The 13,914-nt window shown below is 39.2% G+C and overlaps 3 protein-coding genes across 3 annotated transcripts in view; 1 reads left to right on the top strand and 2 right to left on the bottom strand.

Moving 5' to 3' along the window:
* Positions 1–2,515, bottom strand: part of LOC107083619 (chromosome unknown open reading frame, human C1orf123) — a 6,101-nt gene extending 3,586 nt beyond the window's left edge. The window contains exons 1-5 of the mRNA XM_015372984.1: positions 2,471–2,515; positions 2,293–2,376; positions 463–519; positions 306–387; positions 195–226 (exon numbers count right to left, since the gene is read on the bottom strand). Of these exons, the coding sequence (XP_015228470.1) occupies positions 195–226; positions 306–387; positions 463–519; positions 2,293–2,376; positions 2,471–2,476 (261 nt within the window). The 5' untranslated portion in view covers positions 2,477–2,515. The remainder of the gene's footprint in view (positions 1–194; positions 227–305; positions 388–462; positions 520–2,292; positions 2,377–2,470) is intronic.
* Positions 2,516–3,873: 1,358 nt separating this feature from the next.
* On the bottom strand, positions 3,874–8,701 carry LOC107083606 (uridine-cytidine kinase 2-B). Its single transcript, XM_015372965.1, has 7 exons — positions 8,575–8,701; positions 6,004–6,163; positions 5,788–5,884; positions 5,446–5,588; positions 5,159–5,256; positions 4,765–4,813; positions 3,874–4,316 (listed from the first exon to the last, which is right to left on the bottom strand). Exons 1-7 carry the CDS (start codon positions 8,677–8,679, stop codon positions 4,180–4,182), a joined length of 789 nt encoding a protein of 262 aa, XP_015228451.1. The 5' UTR covers positions 8,680–8,701; the 3' UTR covers positions 3,874–4,179.
* A 1,045-nt stretch (positions 8,702–9,746) lies between these two features.
* LOC107083604 (aldehyde dehydrogenase family 9 member A1-B-like) overlaps positions 9,747–13,914 on the top strand; it is an 11,113-nt gene continuing 6,945 nt past the window's right edge. Inside the window, exons 1-6 of the mRNA XM_015372963.1 lie at positions 9,747–10,175; positions 11,018–11,163; positions 11,242–11,371; positions 11,786–11,920; positions 13,245–13,441; positions 13,518–13,658. Coding sequence (XP_015228449.1) covers positions 10,010–10,175; positions 11,018–11,163; positions 11,242–11,371; positions 11,786–11,920; positions 13,245–13,441; positions 13,518–13,658 — 915 coding nt within the window. The 5' untranslated portion in view covers positions 9,747–10,009. The remainder of the gene's footprint in view (positions 10,176–11,017; positions 11,164–11,241; positions 11,372–11,785; positions 11,921–13,244; positions 13,442–13,517; positions 13,659–13,914) is intronic.

Below are 13,914 nucleotides of genomic sequence, written 5' to 3'. Positions count from 1 at the left end.
TTAAGAAGGGTGTGAATGATTATGGACATGTGGTTTTTTTTTTTTTTTTTTTAGATGGAAATAAAATCAGAAATTTTTTTATTATATAATGTTTCATCAAATGAAAAACAAACGAGATGTTTTAGACGGGTCGGATTAAGCAGCACGCAGGTGAAGCCCCAAACGAACCACCTGATTAAGAAACGCCTGCTTACATTATAAGGGGTGATGGTTTCTCTCAGGATATCTGCAACAAAAAGATCAGCATCTGTTTATTTCCAGCATTTCAAACACAGGAGGATTAAAAGTGATCCGTCGATTCACACCGATTGAATTCTCCCTCGCACACAGTTTGCATTTCTGCACCATGCTGGCGCTGCCCCTGCCTCCTTTCAGAGGAACGTTCTCCTGTGAAAACACAGACAGCCGCCCGATGTTAAAACGGTTCATTACGCAACAAAGCTGAGCTACCTCCATCCTTACCATTAGAGTCACATACTGCCATTTATCAGGGATCTCACCACAGTTTCCACACTTCAGCTGAAGGGGAGAATAGAAAACAGATTAGGTGAGCAGAGCAACAAAATAAAACACATTCAGGGAAGCTTCAATGTTTCTTCTGCTTTATCTTTTAACTCGCCTTTAAACTGCATTTTGTCTACAATAATCACAATGAAATATTTCTTTTAATCACCAGATGTCTTCATAGATGTAACAAACTGTTATCAAGTCATGGAAATATGTCATAATACTCAACTTCCATGTTTCTTTTACTATATGAAACTATATTTAATATTCTAATGCTGGTTATGATAGTGATTGGTGGAGAAAAGCTCGATTAGTCGGACAGTAAAAGGTAACAGAACAGTAATGTGTTTGCTAGCACTGATTTCAGTCCATCTAAAATAACAGGGGGTCCCACAGGGAGCAGTGCTGGCACCCTTCCTCTTCACCATCTACACTGCAGACTTCTCCATCAACTCCAAAGCTGCCACCTCCAGAATTTTTATGACGATTCTGCCACAGTTGGCCTCATCACCGGTGGGGACGACTCAGAGTACAGAAAGTGGACCCAGAACTTTGTGACCACTGAAACTGGTGTACTTTTAGATAGTGGACTTTTATTAGTACCTAGATGTTCACCTGAATAACAAATTGGACTGGACTCACAACACTGAGGCTCTCTACAAGAAAGATCAGAGCAGACTCTTCCTGTTGAGGAGACTGAGGTCTTTCAGAGTACAGGGGGCGCTCCTGAAAACCTTCTATGACTGTTGTGGCATCAGCCACTTTCTATGGAGCTGTCTGTTGGAGCAGTGGCTTATTGGTAGCTGAGAGGAAGCGGCTGGATAAGCTGATCAGGAAGGCCAGCTCTGTGACTGGATGCCCTCTGGACTCAGTGCAGGAGGTGGGAAGCAAAAGGGTCCTAACTAAATGAACATTTCTGTTGGATAATGTCTCCCACCCCATGCATGAAGCTGTTTCAGAACTGGAGAGCTCCTTCATTGACCCTAAATGCACCAGGGGGAGTTATCACGGATCCTTCCTCCCAGCAGCTCTAAGACTCTATAACCACCACTGTTCCCAACAACCTTAATAAGATGTTAGGTAAGTTGTTACGAATTTGCAGAGTTTCTCTACCTTAGTCAGTTAAATAACATGCTGCTGTCATTTTGCACATCTCTGATGTTGCTGCTATTTTTCAAATATCCATTACTTTAAAATGTCCATAGCTGTATATTGGTTATTTATTCTCCAGTTTTTATAGTTTTGCAGTTTTTATATTGTTAAAACACTTTCCTGTACAGTATTTTATTTGTTTATTTATTTTTTTCTTATATATTTTTCTAAGGTTCATATTTGTGTGACCATTTTTTTCCCCAATACTCTTTTTGCTGTTGTAAACACCACAATTTCATCCGAATTGTGCATTTTGATCATTTCTAAAGCGAAATAATCTTCCCATATTGGGGTCTTTAAGTAAACAAGATTTATCACCTATAGAAACAAGTTGTAGGTGCAACTCGTCACTTAAAATGTCAGCAGAATTTTCTTAGAAATAAAGTAAATAAACAAAAGATTGATGCCAACACTGCTGACTAGGCAGTAGAAAACAGCCCAATGTTAACCACGCCCCCCTGATTAATTTGGTATGACCCAATCTGAGATCATACAGCACATCATACGTCAAAAAGATTAATGAATGAAAATTAATCTATTTCATAACTGCATTTGATTCATCAGAATTAGACATTTAGCAGTTTTGGATAGTGGTGAGGCAGAAGGAGCATGCTAGCTTAGCAGCTAGCCTACCTTTAGAAACCAGCGGAAGTCTTCCCCCATCGGCCTCACGTTCGTCACATTTTCCAGAGTGGCTTTAAACTGCAGCCCGAATTTCTACCATGCAGTGAAGACAGAAGTTAAAGTTTAAACACAACGAGCTGAACGGGAGCGCTTTAAATCAGGAGCATGCAGCTGGAGAAAAACATACCACCATCTTGACGCTGTGACGACAACTGTCTGCTGCGTTCAGGAATCCTGGGAAATATTAAACTCTACTACTTTCACGTTTTTGTTTCTTGTTCTTTTTTTTTTTTTTTTACTTGACGATTTATGTGGAGATACTTTCTCAGAGCATAATAAGGCTAACCTAAACTAAACAGTCTCTAGAAAAAAGAATGTATTCGGACATAAGTATTTCTCTGGAGGCATGGATATTGTAGAATAAAAAATTATTCGAACTAAAATTTAATGTAAAATTACTAAGGAACTTTTATATATTTATATTTTATAAAAAAATCGTTATAAAAATAAAAAAATATATACAAAAGTTTTTTTTACAATAACCTTTTGCACATGAACATTACTTAAGGTAGCAAAGCAACACTCGCGCTCCACCTAGTGGCCAACATGAGGGATTGCTGTGACTGTGGAACCTTGATACTAGAAATCCAGACTAATTTCCAGATTAAACACTTTTACCTTGGTTCTGATCATTCTCGTGCATTTGTGAAAACAGAACATGATAATACAGCTTGCAGGCACGGTTATAAAATGTCTTAAATAAATAACACCAAACAAAACTCATCTGCATCAGTTTATTTACCATCAGGCAACTAACCAATCAGAGCCTTACTTCCCAGCCATACAATAAAATTCATTCATTCAAGTGTACATCACAAATACAGGACTTGGCATTAAAAAATGTTAATTGAAACCCTTTTAGGCAGAGGTTGGTTTCTAGTGTTGAGATTTGCTGTGCATGAGAACCTGAGGCAACTTCACCTAGGCATTATGGTGGCTGTTCTCCACACACCCGGAATGACTGCTATTGCTGCGACGTTGATCCCCCCCCCCTCCCAAACCACCCATTGATGATGTGGCATTTCAGGCCAACTGTATAACCCTGAGTCCGTCTATGTCATCACAGTTGATTTGGCTGAATGAGCGAGCAAAAGCACCTTTGGAATTAATTTAGAAATTAATCTTGCTTTAAATTAAAAATACCTGTTTAGACAGGCTACAAATTATTTCAATTCAAATAAATACATGTCCATGAAAGAACCATTTCTGGATTAATCATAAAGCGTTTGCCTCCGATGTGTGACATGACTATAAGCAGTAACAATGCTTCTGTTAAATAGTACAATTTGAGGTGGGTGAAAAAAACAGATCTGTAATGTTACACAAATTAACATCAGGGCCGTACAGATTTTTGACTAATCAATGGCGACACACACTACCAAGATTGTCGATACAGACAGAAAACCTGCCTTTGGCCAATTTTAAACCGTGAGTTTCAAACATTTCCAGGGTGCCCCAAAACATCAGGGCTTCAAGTTTTACCAGATAAAAAAAAAAAAGAAAATTAAAAACAAAACGTTGCTTTTTTTATTTGCCAACAGCAAAATATTCCATTATTCAGCAGGGGACACATAAAAAAAAATAAAAGGGAGGAGAAAACCTGGTTTAAAATGGAACCGAGGTTTTTATAAGAGGACCCTTCTTAATCCTTTAAACAAAAAATTTAAACAAGTTTTAACAAAAACAACAATAACCGATCACAAAAGGGGAGTCGATGCAAGGCATTTCCGTTACTCTTCTGTCTTTTGCTTCTTAAATACAGGATAGCCAGGGTGGCGTTATTTACAGTGCGACACCCACACCCCTCTCCGCCCTGTGAAGAGAGGCGAGGCGATGTCAGTGAGGCCGGCTGCTGGACTCTGAGGTTCTCCGCTGCCGGGGCGTGCTGTGTCCGTTCACAAAGCCGTTCTGACGCTTGGTCTGTCCACCGTTAAGAATGTCTTGGATGTGCTGGACTATCAAGTTGATGGCCACTGCAATATAGAAAATGGACACAAGATAAAATTGCAATACCCCAACAATTGCTTTGGAAAGCCTACGAGCATCAGCAAGGTTTTAAAAAGAAACAAAGATGTTTGGATCTCCTGCGCTAAGCAAGTCCAGTAAAGTTTCTGAGATCTTGAATAGTGTCTCCTGAAGGGAAGCTTAATGCTTGATTGCTGAAAAATGCAGTAAATATGCAAACATTAAGGAAGTAATCAAATCCTGCTACAGCTTCTTCTATTATTTTCACCTTAAACACACAAAAAAATATGTAACTTTCTATTATACAATAGGCAGACAAATGCGAGCTCTAAATCAGGAGCCTGGCTCATTTTGTTGACATTCCACTCAACAAAGTTTCCGTTTTTTCCTGGTAGGTGAAAGTTAACAACCTCTGCCCTACTGTGTTTATACAAACAACAACCAGCCTTCACTTACCAAGGTTATCTGCCCCTTTGGGAATAATCAAATCTGCATATTTCTTGGTCTAGAAGGGAAAGAAATTTCTAGTTAAAGGAAATCCAATGATTTACCAATGCAGCTCAAATTAAAAGCTGAAATCAACATTTTTCTCAACAACAAAAGCAAAACGAGACATTAGCACCTAGTGGATCAAATATGCAACTGCAGCATTGATTTCTCACATATTTGCTTTACATTATGACAAGAAACTGGTCCCCAGTTTCTTATATCATCGAAATATAGATCACAATTCTGGAGTAAATATACACTGAAAACCAAATTCTAAATGTATAATAAATATTAATGACATTTCAGCTTTTTTAAACTCCAATATCTGTCATTGTAGGAAAATCCTGGCAGCTTTTCTTACCGGCAAACAGAACTCCTCAAAGGCCGGTTTCACAAAAGTTATATACTGACTGAGCACCTGCTCCAGCTCTCTGCCACGCTCATTGATGTCCCTCAGAACTGAAAAAAGAAAACACACATGGTAAGATGTTTAGCAGAGTTCAGCCCTGTAGAATCCAAGTGCTATAGTTTGCCTGACAGTCAACTTAACGTTTCAAAAAATAGATGTTTTAAGTTACTTATAAACAAGTCTAAGTGACAAAATATTATGTGGCAGCTGTGTGTGTCCCGTCCGATCTTTCTATACACCTCGACGCGAGAGCCGCGTGTCTGGATCTGTGTCAACAAACAGCTTCATCTGGAACAGGTCCCTGATTTCCTGAGAGTAGAACATGAGGATGCCCTCAAACAGGACCACATCTGCCGGATACACCGTAACAAAGTCCTCTTTCCTGGAACAACACACAGAAAAGTTTCCTTTTCTCTGTGGCTGACTGCATTCAGACATGATTTTAAAAAAAAAACTCAGGACCAGAAGAAAAGCACCAAAATAATCACTTTACAGGACTTCTTATTATGACTAGTAAGTGAAAATCACTCTCCTGTGGGAGACAAAAATAATCTGAGCTGGTGAGTCAGGGAAACGCTCACCTGGAATGGGTGACAAAGTCGTAAACTGGGATTTGCACAGTCTTTCCCTGAAGGATCAGTCTGAGCGTCTGCATGATGAGCTCGTTGTCGAAGGCATCTAAGGGGAAAGCAAAGGAACATGATACGTTTAATTTTTTTAAATCCTTTACTGGCTTAATTTCAAACAGCAAAGAAACAGGTCCTGTCAATGTGAAGAGTTTTAACGTCTTTCCATACCTGGATGGTCAAAATTGAACTGGCCCTTTAGTGCTTTGGCTTTCTGCTCTGGAGTCAGCACCTTGTAGAAGCTGTCCTGGCTGAGGATGGCCACCTGTCGCTGGTGGTGGTCTATTTCATTCTGGCCCAGCTTCTCCATGATCTTCTCACACACAGATGACTGTTTAAAAAAAAAAAAAAAGGAACCAATAGTAAACATCAAACTTTCAGCAGGCCAAATTAAACCCATCCAGTCCATCTTCCCCTCCCTACCTTAGGTGGCGCACGCCTTACCTTTAGCAGCGAGTTAAATGATAAAGCTGCACTGTGGACCATCAAGTGCACTCACTAACCCCAGCAGCTCATTGCTGACTGAGCAATCCCCTCCCCTCCTGAGGCCTAGGTGTCTTTGTGCCAATAAAACTGTGCAGCAATCGGTTTTGTTGCCCCCCGTGGCAGTAGCAATTAATTCGACCAAATGCAGCATTTTTAAGACAAATTGGTTGAAATACACCCTTGAATCAGAGCACTAACACCACCTACACATTTTATTACAATCCCCTTCTAAATATAATTTATACTTTGAGAATCATCTGTTCAGTTCAAAGTAGAATGCATTTTTTAAAACCAAATGCTGCAGCAGCTACTTAATGGTGTCCAACCAAAATAATATATTTGGCTGAAATTTTATTTCAAACCTTATAGGCTGATGAAGGGTAACACTAAGTCAGGTGGTTATAAAAAGACCCACCGCAAAGGGATATGACATCATCCACACGATAATAAATCAGAGGGGCGGGGCTTAAATGTAAAGATGTATCATACGAACACAATATTCGTTAAGGGAGAGGATTGGGGCCACTGAAAAAATAAAAAAGCTGTAGCCATGTCTGTTTTAGAGACTAAACTAGCTCTCTTGTTTTAAAATCACCTTCTGCTTCCATTAATCAAATAGCATCACCGGGGGTCCGTCGGGAACCTAAAAAGTCACCTAATTTCTAGCCTAGTAAAAAAGCCCCAGCCACCAAAATCATATTTAATTTCACATTTAGTCTGGTTTATCAGGCTACCTGATTCCATCATTTTCCACCATTGTGTTACTGGTCCTCCCAAACAGCTCACATCTTTGTCAGTGAAGCTGAGTGCTCCCACATCTCTTCCTTAATGGTGCCCATCTACATTAAAGTCAGAATTTTGAGGAAAAAAGTCAGAATTGTGAGGAAAAAAAGTCAGAATTTTGAGGAAAAAAAGTCAGAATTTTGAGGAAAACAGTCAGAATTCTGAGGAAAACAGTCAGAATTCTGAGGAAAACAGTCAGAATTCTGAGGAAAACAGTCAGAATTCTGAGGAAAACAGAATTCTGAGAAAAACAGTCAGAATTTTGAGAAAAACAGTCAGAATTCTGAGTAAAACAGTCAGAATTCTGAGAAAAACAGTCAGAATTCTGAGAAAAACAGTCAGAATTCTGAGAAAAACAGTCAGAATTCTGAGAAAAACAGTCAGAATTCTGAGAAAAACAGTCAGAATTTTGAGATTAAAGTCAGAATTCTGAGAAATAAGTCAGAATACTAAGATTAAAGTCAGAATACTAAGATTAAAGTCAGAATACTAAGATTAAAGTCAGAATACTAAGATTAAAGTCAGAATACTGACTTTTTCCCATATTAAAATGAAAAAAAAAATTAAAAAATCAGTTAACTTTCCATTTTATTTTTACAGTGGCCTTAATCCTCTTCCCTAATTCATAAATCGATGCAACATATTATATTGTATTTCTAGTGTGGACTTGATGGCTTCAAACTGGAATAACATATGGCTTTAAATTAATTTCATAAAGAAACTTAAATCTGTGATTTCTTGAAAACATCATGGACCCCGACCATCTAAGGCGTGTTTATTTATTTTTTTATTTGACAGGTTTCATTGTGGACTAACTGATCACTCAGAGTCTCACATGTTAAAGCGCATCTGTTCCGATGCCTGTCATCCCACGCTGCAGCTACTGGCTGCTCCTACATGAGAGAACAGACGTGGGCGAAATCTTTTATTCGGCACTTTCGCGCGGACATTGTGCTTACCATCCGCCCATAATCTCGATACAACAATATTAATAATTGAATTAATAAAAAAAAATACTAAGAGAAAGATTTCTAGTGAATGATTTTTCATATTTTTCTGAAATAAAACGGATTCGGAAAAGCACAGAGCTCACCGATGTTTACAAACAGATTCGTCCCGTTAGCATTAGCTATTGTTTTACCGAATCCGCTAACATGTGATGGAATCCAGCCCAGGGTAGCAGCATGGCAGAGCTGAAGGAAAGGAAACCAGCTGGACTGAAAAATAACAGATATAAGGGGAAAATAAACACTAAGTTCAGGTTCACAGCTGATCGACTCCCCGGACCGAGCGGATATCCCGGGCGGTTATGATGAACAGGTGATGTGGCTGACAATGTGCCCGATGCGTCACAGCAGCCACGCGGCTCATTAGCTTTAGCATCCCGTTACTGTGCCAACGGCAGCTGCGACTTCAATTATAAGTAATAAAATTATTAAGATTTGTCAGGGAACGGCTAAGAAGAAGGCCAACCTTGCCGCTAGCTGTGCCACCGGAGACACCGATGAGAAAAGGTTGCCGAATCACGTTGGTGTTCTCATCCCGGTCCCTGAGAAGAGCCTCACTGTCTCCGGCCATCGCTGCAATGTGCTGCCAGAGCCGCTGCGCTAGAACGTCACTGCGGGGAAGCTCCTCCCACTTACTGAACACGCCCACACCGTTATGACCATCTTTAATGTTAGAAATTAACTTTAATTTCATTTACGTTCAGAAATAAGTTTTATCAAGTGTTTTGTTTTTATACATTTCTTTGAGCGGTGGCAGAACAGATAGGAAAAGCAGATTTAAGTTGGTTTTCTTTTAAAAAAAGATCGTTATTCTCCTCGAGGAAAATTATTTTTGATGTAATGCTGCTCTCGAACTATTTTTGGCTACTCTGCCCGCATTTGGTCAGAGGAACAAACATGTGCAGACAGAGATGGCACAGGAAGACTTCCTGCCTCTTCTGTCTGCTGCTGAAAGTAGTATCTCTCTAAAAAAAAAAAAACTAAAAAAAACATTTAAAAAAAGCAAACTAAATGGAATGAAAATGTATTTAGCACCTTGATTTATCTTTTTATTTAATTGTGTTTAGTGCTGTTAGTGTTGAAGAGAAAAAATTGACTTCTGACTGAATCAATAAAAAAAGTAATTAGAGATTTTACAGATTTTTTATTTATTTGTTCTAATTAGTTGCTTCAAAATAATAGAATGTGTTTTTAACTTTAGGTTTCTATCTTTTATTTTGCAACAAAGTCATAAAATTATAGTTGTATTGTTTTATATTTTGTAACATCATTTGCGTTTCACTACCATTATTGTTAATCTAAATCATTAAAAGTGCCACTCACAATATGGTTGCGTGCGCTCATGTTTCTAAGTGTCGCTGTTTGACAACGTCAGTTTACTCCGCCTTTTTTGTTTACTTATTCTTAATAGTTGCTTTAAAATAACAATGAGTTTGTAGCTTTAGGTTTCTATCTTTTAATTTGCAACAAATTCATTGTACTGTTTAAGATTTTGTCAATTGTTTTGCGTTTCACTGCCATTCAAAGTGATCTAATCATTAAAAATGCCACTCGCAATATGGCGGCGTGCGCGCATCTTTCTAATGGTCGCTGTTTGACAACGTCACTTTGCCCCGCCTCTTGCTAAGCTTGTGCAGAACTGTCGAAATGTTGACTTCACAATTATAGTAGAAGCTATAATAATTGCCTCAACGGTTTATTTGAAGTTTTTTCTGTAAGTGCGTAGGAGAGCTAAAGCTGTTACAAAAATATCAGCACATATTACGATTCGAGGAAATGTTCGCGTTTATAATCAACTGTTTCGGACTTTTCGCATGACTTTAACCTGTATGGTTGTTTTTTTTTTCTCTCCTGTTTACAGTCAGTGTTTAAAGTTGGGGTAAACAGGTCGGTTATAAAAAATGATCCGGAGATTTCTCCCCGCTTCCGCTCCCACGCTTTCTGCCGCAGTAAGGTGCTTGTCTACGGGTTCGGTGAGCATCAACGTCCCGCTAAACTACTGGGCTGGACAGAGAAGGAGAAGCTTAGAAAAACGCGATAAGGAGAAAGTTTATGAACCCGCCACGGGTAAGTCAAACAGCGAAGGCTGTTTCCTCAATGGACTTTGCTCACTGATGTTTGATAATGACTTATTCTTAAGCCTTAAACAATATCAGTTAAAAACTTGGTATGCAGGTGCAGTTTTTCAGCAAATATGTATCACTTGTGTTGTACAACGCCTTTGCAAAAGAATTTTCCTGCATCCATGTTTCTTTTTATGGACTCTAATGTTATAAGTTCAACATGCATATTGCATAATTGTGAATAAAAGTCTTGATTCAGAAGTCGTGTTCGCCATAGTTTTTCCACACTTGTCTCTAAGGCCAAAATAGAAACTTTTGGACCAAATGCAAAACTATATGAGGTAGAAAACTTCTTATGTTTAAACACATCATCTTCTCTTTAAAAGCATGGCGGTGGCAGTGTCTTGCTTAGGGAATGGTTTTTAGGAGGTAAAAAAAAAGATGATGATGGTTCAAACAGGATAAGGGTAAATATACTGCCAGAGTTGCAGTGTGTTTCTAAAGATCTAAGCTTATTCATGCGGTACAATGGTCTAGTCAAAGTCCAGACTTTGAGTCAATATAGAATATGTTGCTATATTAAAAAAGGGTGTTTATAGATTTTTATTATTTTTTTTATCAAATCTGACTAAGCTTAAACTCCTTTACAAACAAAAATAAGAAACATAGATGCTCAAAGCTGAGACAGACAGAAAAACACCTCAAAAGGAGAATAAATAATTTAGCAAGGCAACAGATCAGTATGACTTGAATTTTTTTCCTTACTGATCTAGAAAAGTAATGTTGTTTTAATATTTTTCTGCAGCTTATCTTTCTCATTGTCTTGTTTCTTGTTTCCACCTACAGGCCGTGTCTTGTGCCATTTGGAGCCATGTGGTAAAGAGGAGGTCAGTCAGGCTGTGGAGGCGGCTAAGTCGGCGTTTGGTCCCTGGAGCAGAATGTCAGGGATGGAGAGAGCAAGGATCATGATAGAAGCTGCTCATTTAATCGAGGTGTTTCAAGTTTTATATCATTTAGTCTTTCCAACAGCGATTCATTTAAAGGTATTAACCCCTGGTTGTCTTACACAGAGCAGGAGAGAGGAGATCGCTGAGATGGAGGTGGTCAATAATGGGAAGTCAATCACTGAGGCCCGTTTAGATGTGGACTCTGCTAGACTGTGTATAGAATATTATGCAGGAGTGGCCAGCACTTTGGCAGGTTGGTACCAGCTGCGTATGCAGTGCTTTTGTCCATTTGTTTTATTTCTACTTGCTTTCTAAAATAAATATGGGTATGGTGATGTGAAGGGTGTATAAAACTTTTTAGAAAAGATGAAAGGTCAACCGCTCCAGTTTGCAATGGATAAAATACAGGCAAAATACGACATATAAAGTAAAGGACAATGTCATGGTGAAATTTGGATGATAAAACAAAATCTCTGAATATCCCATCATCTAATTCAGATCCTGTCAAACATATTAGCACAGTAATGCCTCATTCAAAGCCCCTGAGCCTAATTGGACCAAAAATCTATCTGATATTTTTCCTTTAGCCATTGACATAATGTGTAGTAAATCAGTTCTCCAAACGAATCCTCTGTTTTAAATGGTTTTCTGCTTCTTTTCTGCCAAGGCCAGCATGTTCAGCTACCTGGGGGATCCTTTGCCTACACCCGCAGGGAGCCTCTTGGAGTGTGCGTAGGCATCGGCGCCTGGAATTATCCCTTCCAGATCGTTGCCTGGAAGTCCGCTCCAGCACTGGCCTGTGGTAGGGAGATTCTTCTGAAGCTCTAAAGACATTCTACTCCAAATTAGGGCAAACTGTTCAAAATTAGCACAAGAAATAGTTCAGTTCAATTCAGTTTATTTATATAGCGCCAATTCGCAACACGTCATCTAAAGGCACTTTACAGTTCACCGGATCATCCAGTCAAATTGATTCAAAGTTTTCTACCTAAGAAAAACCAGTCGATTGCATCGACTAGAAGGCAATCCCTAACACCAAACATGCTTGTAGTAACAGTGGAGAGGAAAAACTCCCTTTTAACAAGAAGAAGCCTCCAGCAGAACCAGGCTCAGTGTGAGCGGCCATCTCCCGAGGCTGACTGGGGTTCAAGGAGACAGGAGCAGACATACAGAAAGAAGCAAAGATACAAAAGAATTTATCAACCAGCTCCACAGGCGGCCCCATCCAGGAAACACACAGCCAGGCAGAAGAGCTCCGAGTCAGCTCCCATGTCAGGGGATAAAGAGAGCACATCCAGCCATCACAGTCAGAGAAACAGGACTACAGTGAAAAATAGACTGAGGTCAAACATCTATAAACAAAAGTGTTGATGGCAGCAGCACAGCTGAACGGGAACAGACGAGGCGAAGCTACTATGAGTAAAAACCAGAGAGAGCATAACGTTAGAGATTGAACAAAAAAATTCTGCAGAATGGGAGAATAGAGATAGAATGAAGCCGAATGATGAAAAAGGGGTCCCTATGTCCTCCGGCAGTCTAAGCCTATAGCAGCATAACTATAGAGATAGCTCAGGATAACCTGAGCCGCTCTATAAGCTTTACCAATTATGGGTGTATTTTTTTAACATGTTCTAAAATAAATTCTCAATTTTTCAATCAAAAATAATAATTTAAAAGATAAAAGCTAGAGAATACTGTGGGAAGTTTCAGTTCTATCTTACAGATTCTTCTAAAAAAGTACGCCGATAAAAATAAAACTATAGTAAAAAAAAAAAAAGGAGAATATGCTTCCATCCAAATGTCATGTGAATTTTGAGCAAAGAAGAAGAGGCAGTTCAAATCAACGCAAATCAATTTATTCAAATCACCTGGATGGACTTAATTTAGAACTAGTTCATGTTAAGGATGAACTGAACCGACAGCTTTGAATGTTTTAGCCGTAGTGTGTTTTAACACTAAACTTCTGACCATCCGGTAGTAAATCTAAAAGAGTTTTCAGAACATATCTATCCAAAATATGCACAAAGCTTAACATAATTTTACAGAGTGAGAGCAATCATTATACAAACAATAAGTCCAAGAATTTAGGCCTCACTTGATATCCTGTTTCATGTTCTCCAAAACAGGTAACTCCATGGTGTTCAAGCCATCACCAGTCACACCAGTGACAGCGGTGCTACTGGCTGAGATCTATGCCAAGGCTGGAGCTCCAGAGGGGCTGTTCAATGTGGTGCAGGGTGGACAGGAAACAGGCAGCTTACTGTGTCACCACCCTGATGTCGCTAAGGTGTCCTTCACAGGAAGTGTGCCCACAGGACAGAAGGTCTGTGTTTTACCCTATTCAATTTAATATTTCTATAAAGGAAGGACTGATGGTTCGTCTTTAATGTGACTTTCAGATCATGGAAATGGCATCAAAGGGAATAAAGCCGGTGACTCTGGAGCTGGGGGGGAAATCTCCTGTGATCATATTCAAGGACTGTGATCTAGAGAACGCCGTGAGAGGAGCGCTCATGGCCAACTTCCTGTCTCAAGGCCAGGTAGAGCATACTGGTTCGGATGAAGTCAGCAATATAACAAGACAGCATAAGGATAATAAATATTCATAGCAGCACTTTGGTTGAAAACACGTGTGCTTGTGTCAACTTTTGTCACTTTGAGGGTGGAACCAACCTGAAAAAGTAAACTGATTGGCTAGTTTTAAGGAAATCTCACCTCTAGAGACATTACAGCTTTTTCTAATTGCAGCTAGGCAATAAGGAAAGTTAAATTTAAGACTTTTTAAGACTTTTTAAG

The sequence above is a fragment of the Cyprinodon variegatus genome, unplaced genomic scaffold (genome assembly GCF_000732505.1).
Source record: "Cyprinodon variegatus isolate N-32 unplaced genomic scaffold, C_variegatus-1.0 Scaffold79, whole genome shotgun sequence".
In the NCBI taxonomy this organism is placed as follows: domain Eukaryota; kingdom Metazoa; phylum Chordata; class Actinopteri; order Cyprinodontiformes; family Cyprinodontidae; genus Cyprinodon; species Cyprinodon variegatus.
This window is presented reverse-complemented; position numbering and strand designations above follow the sequence as displayed.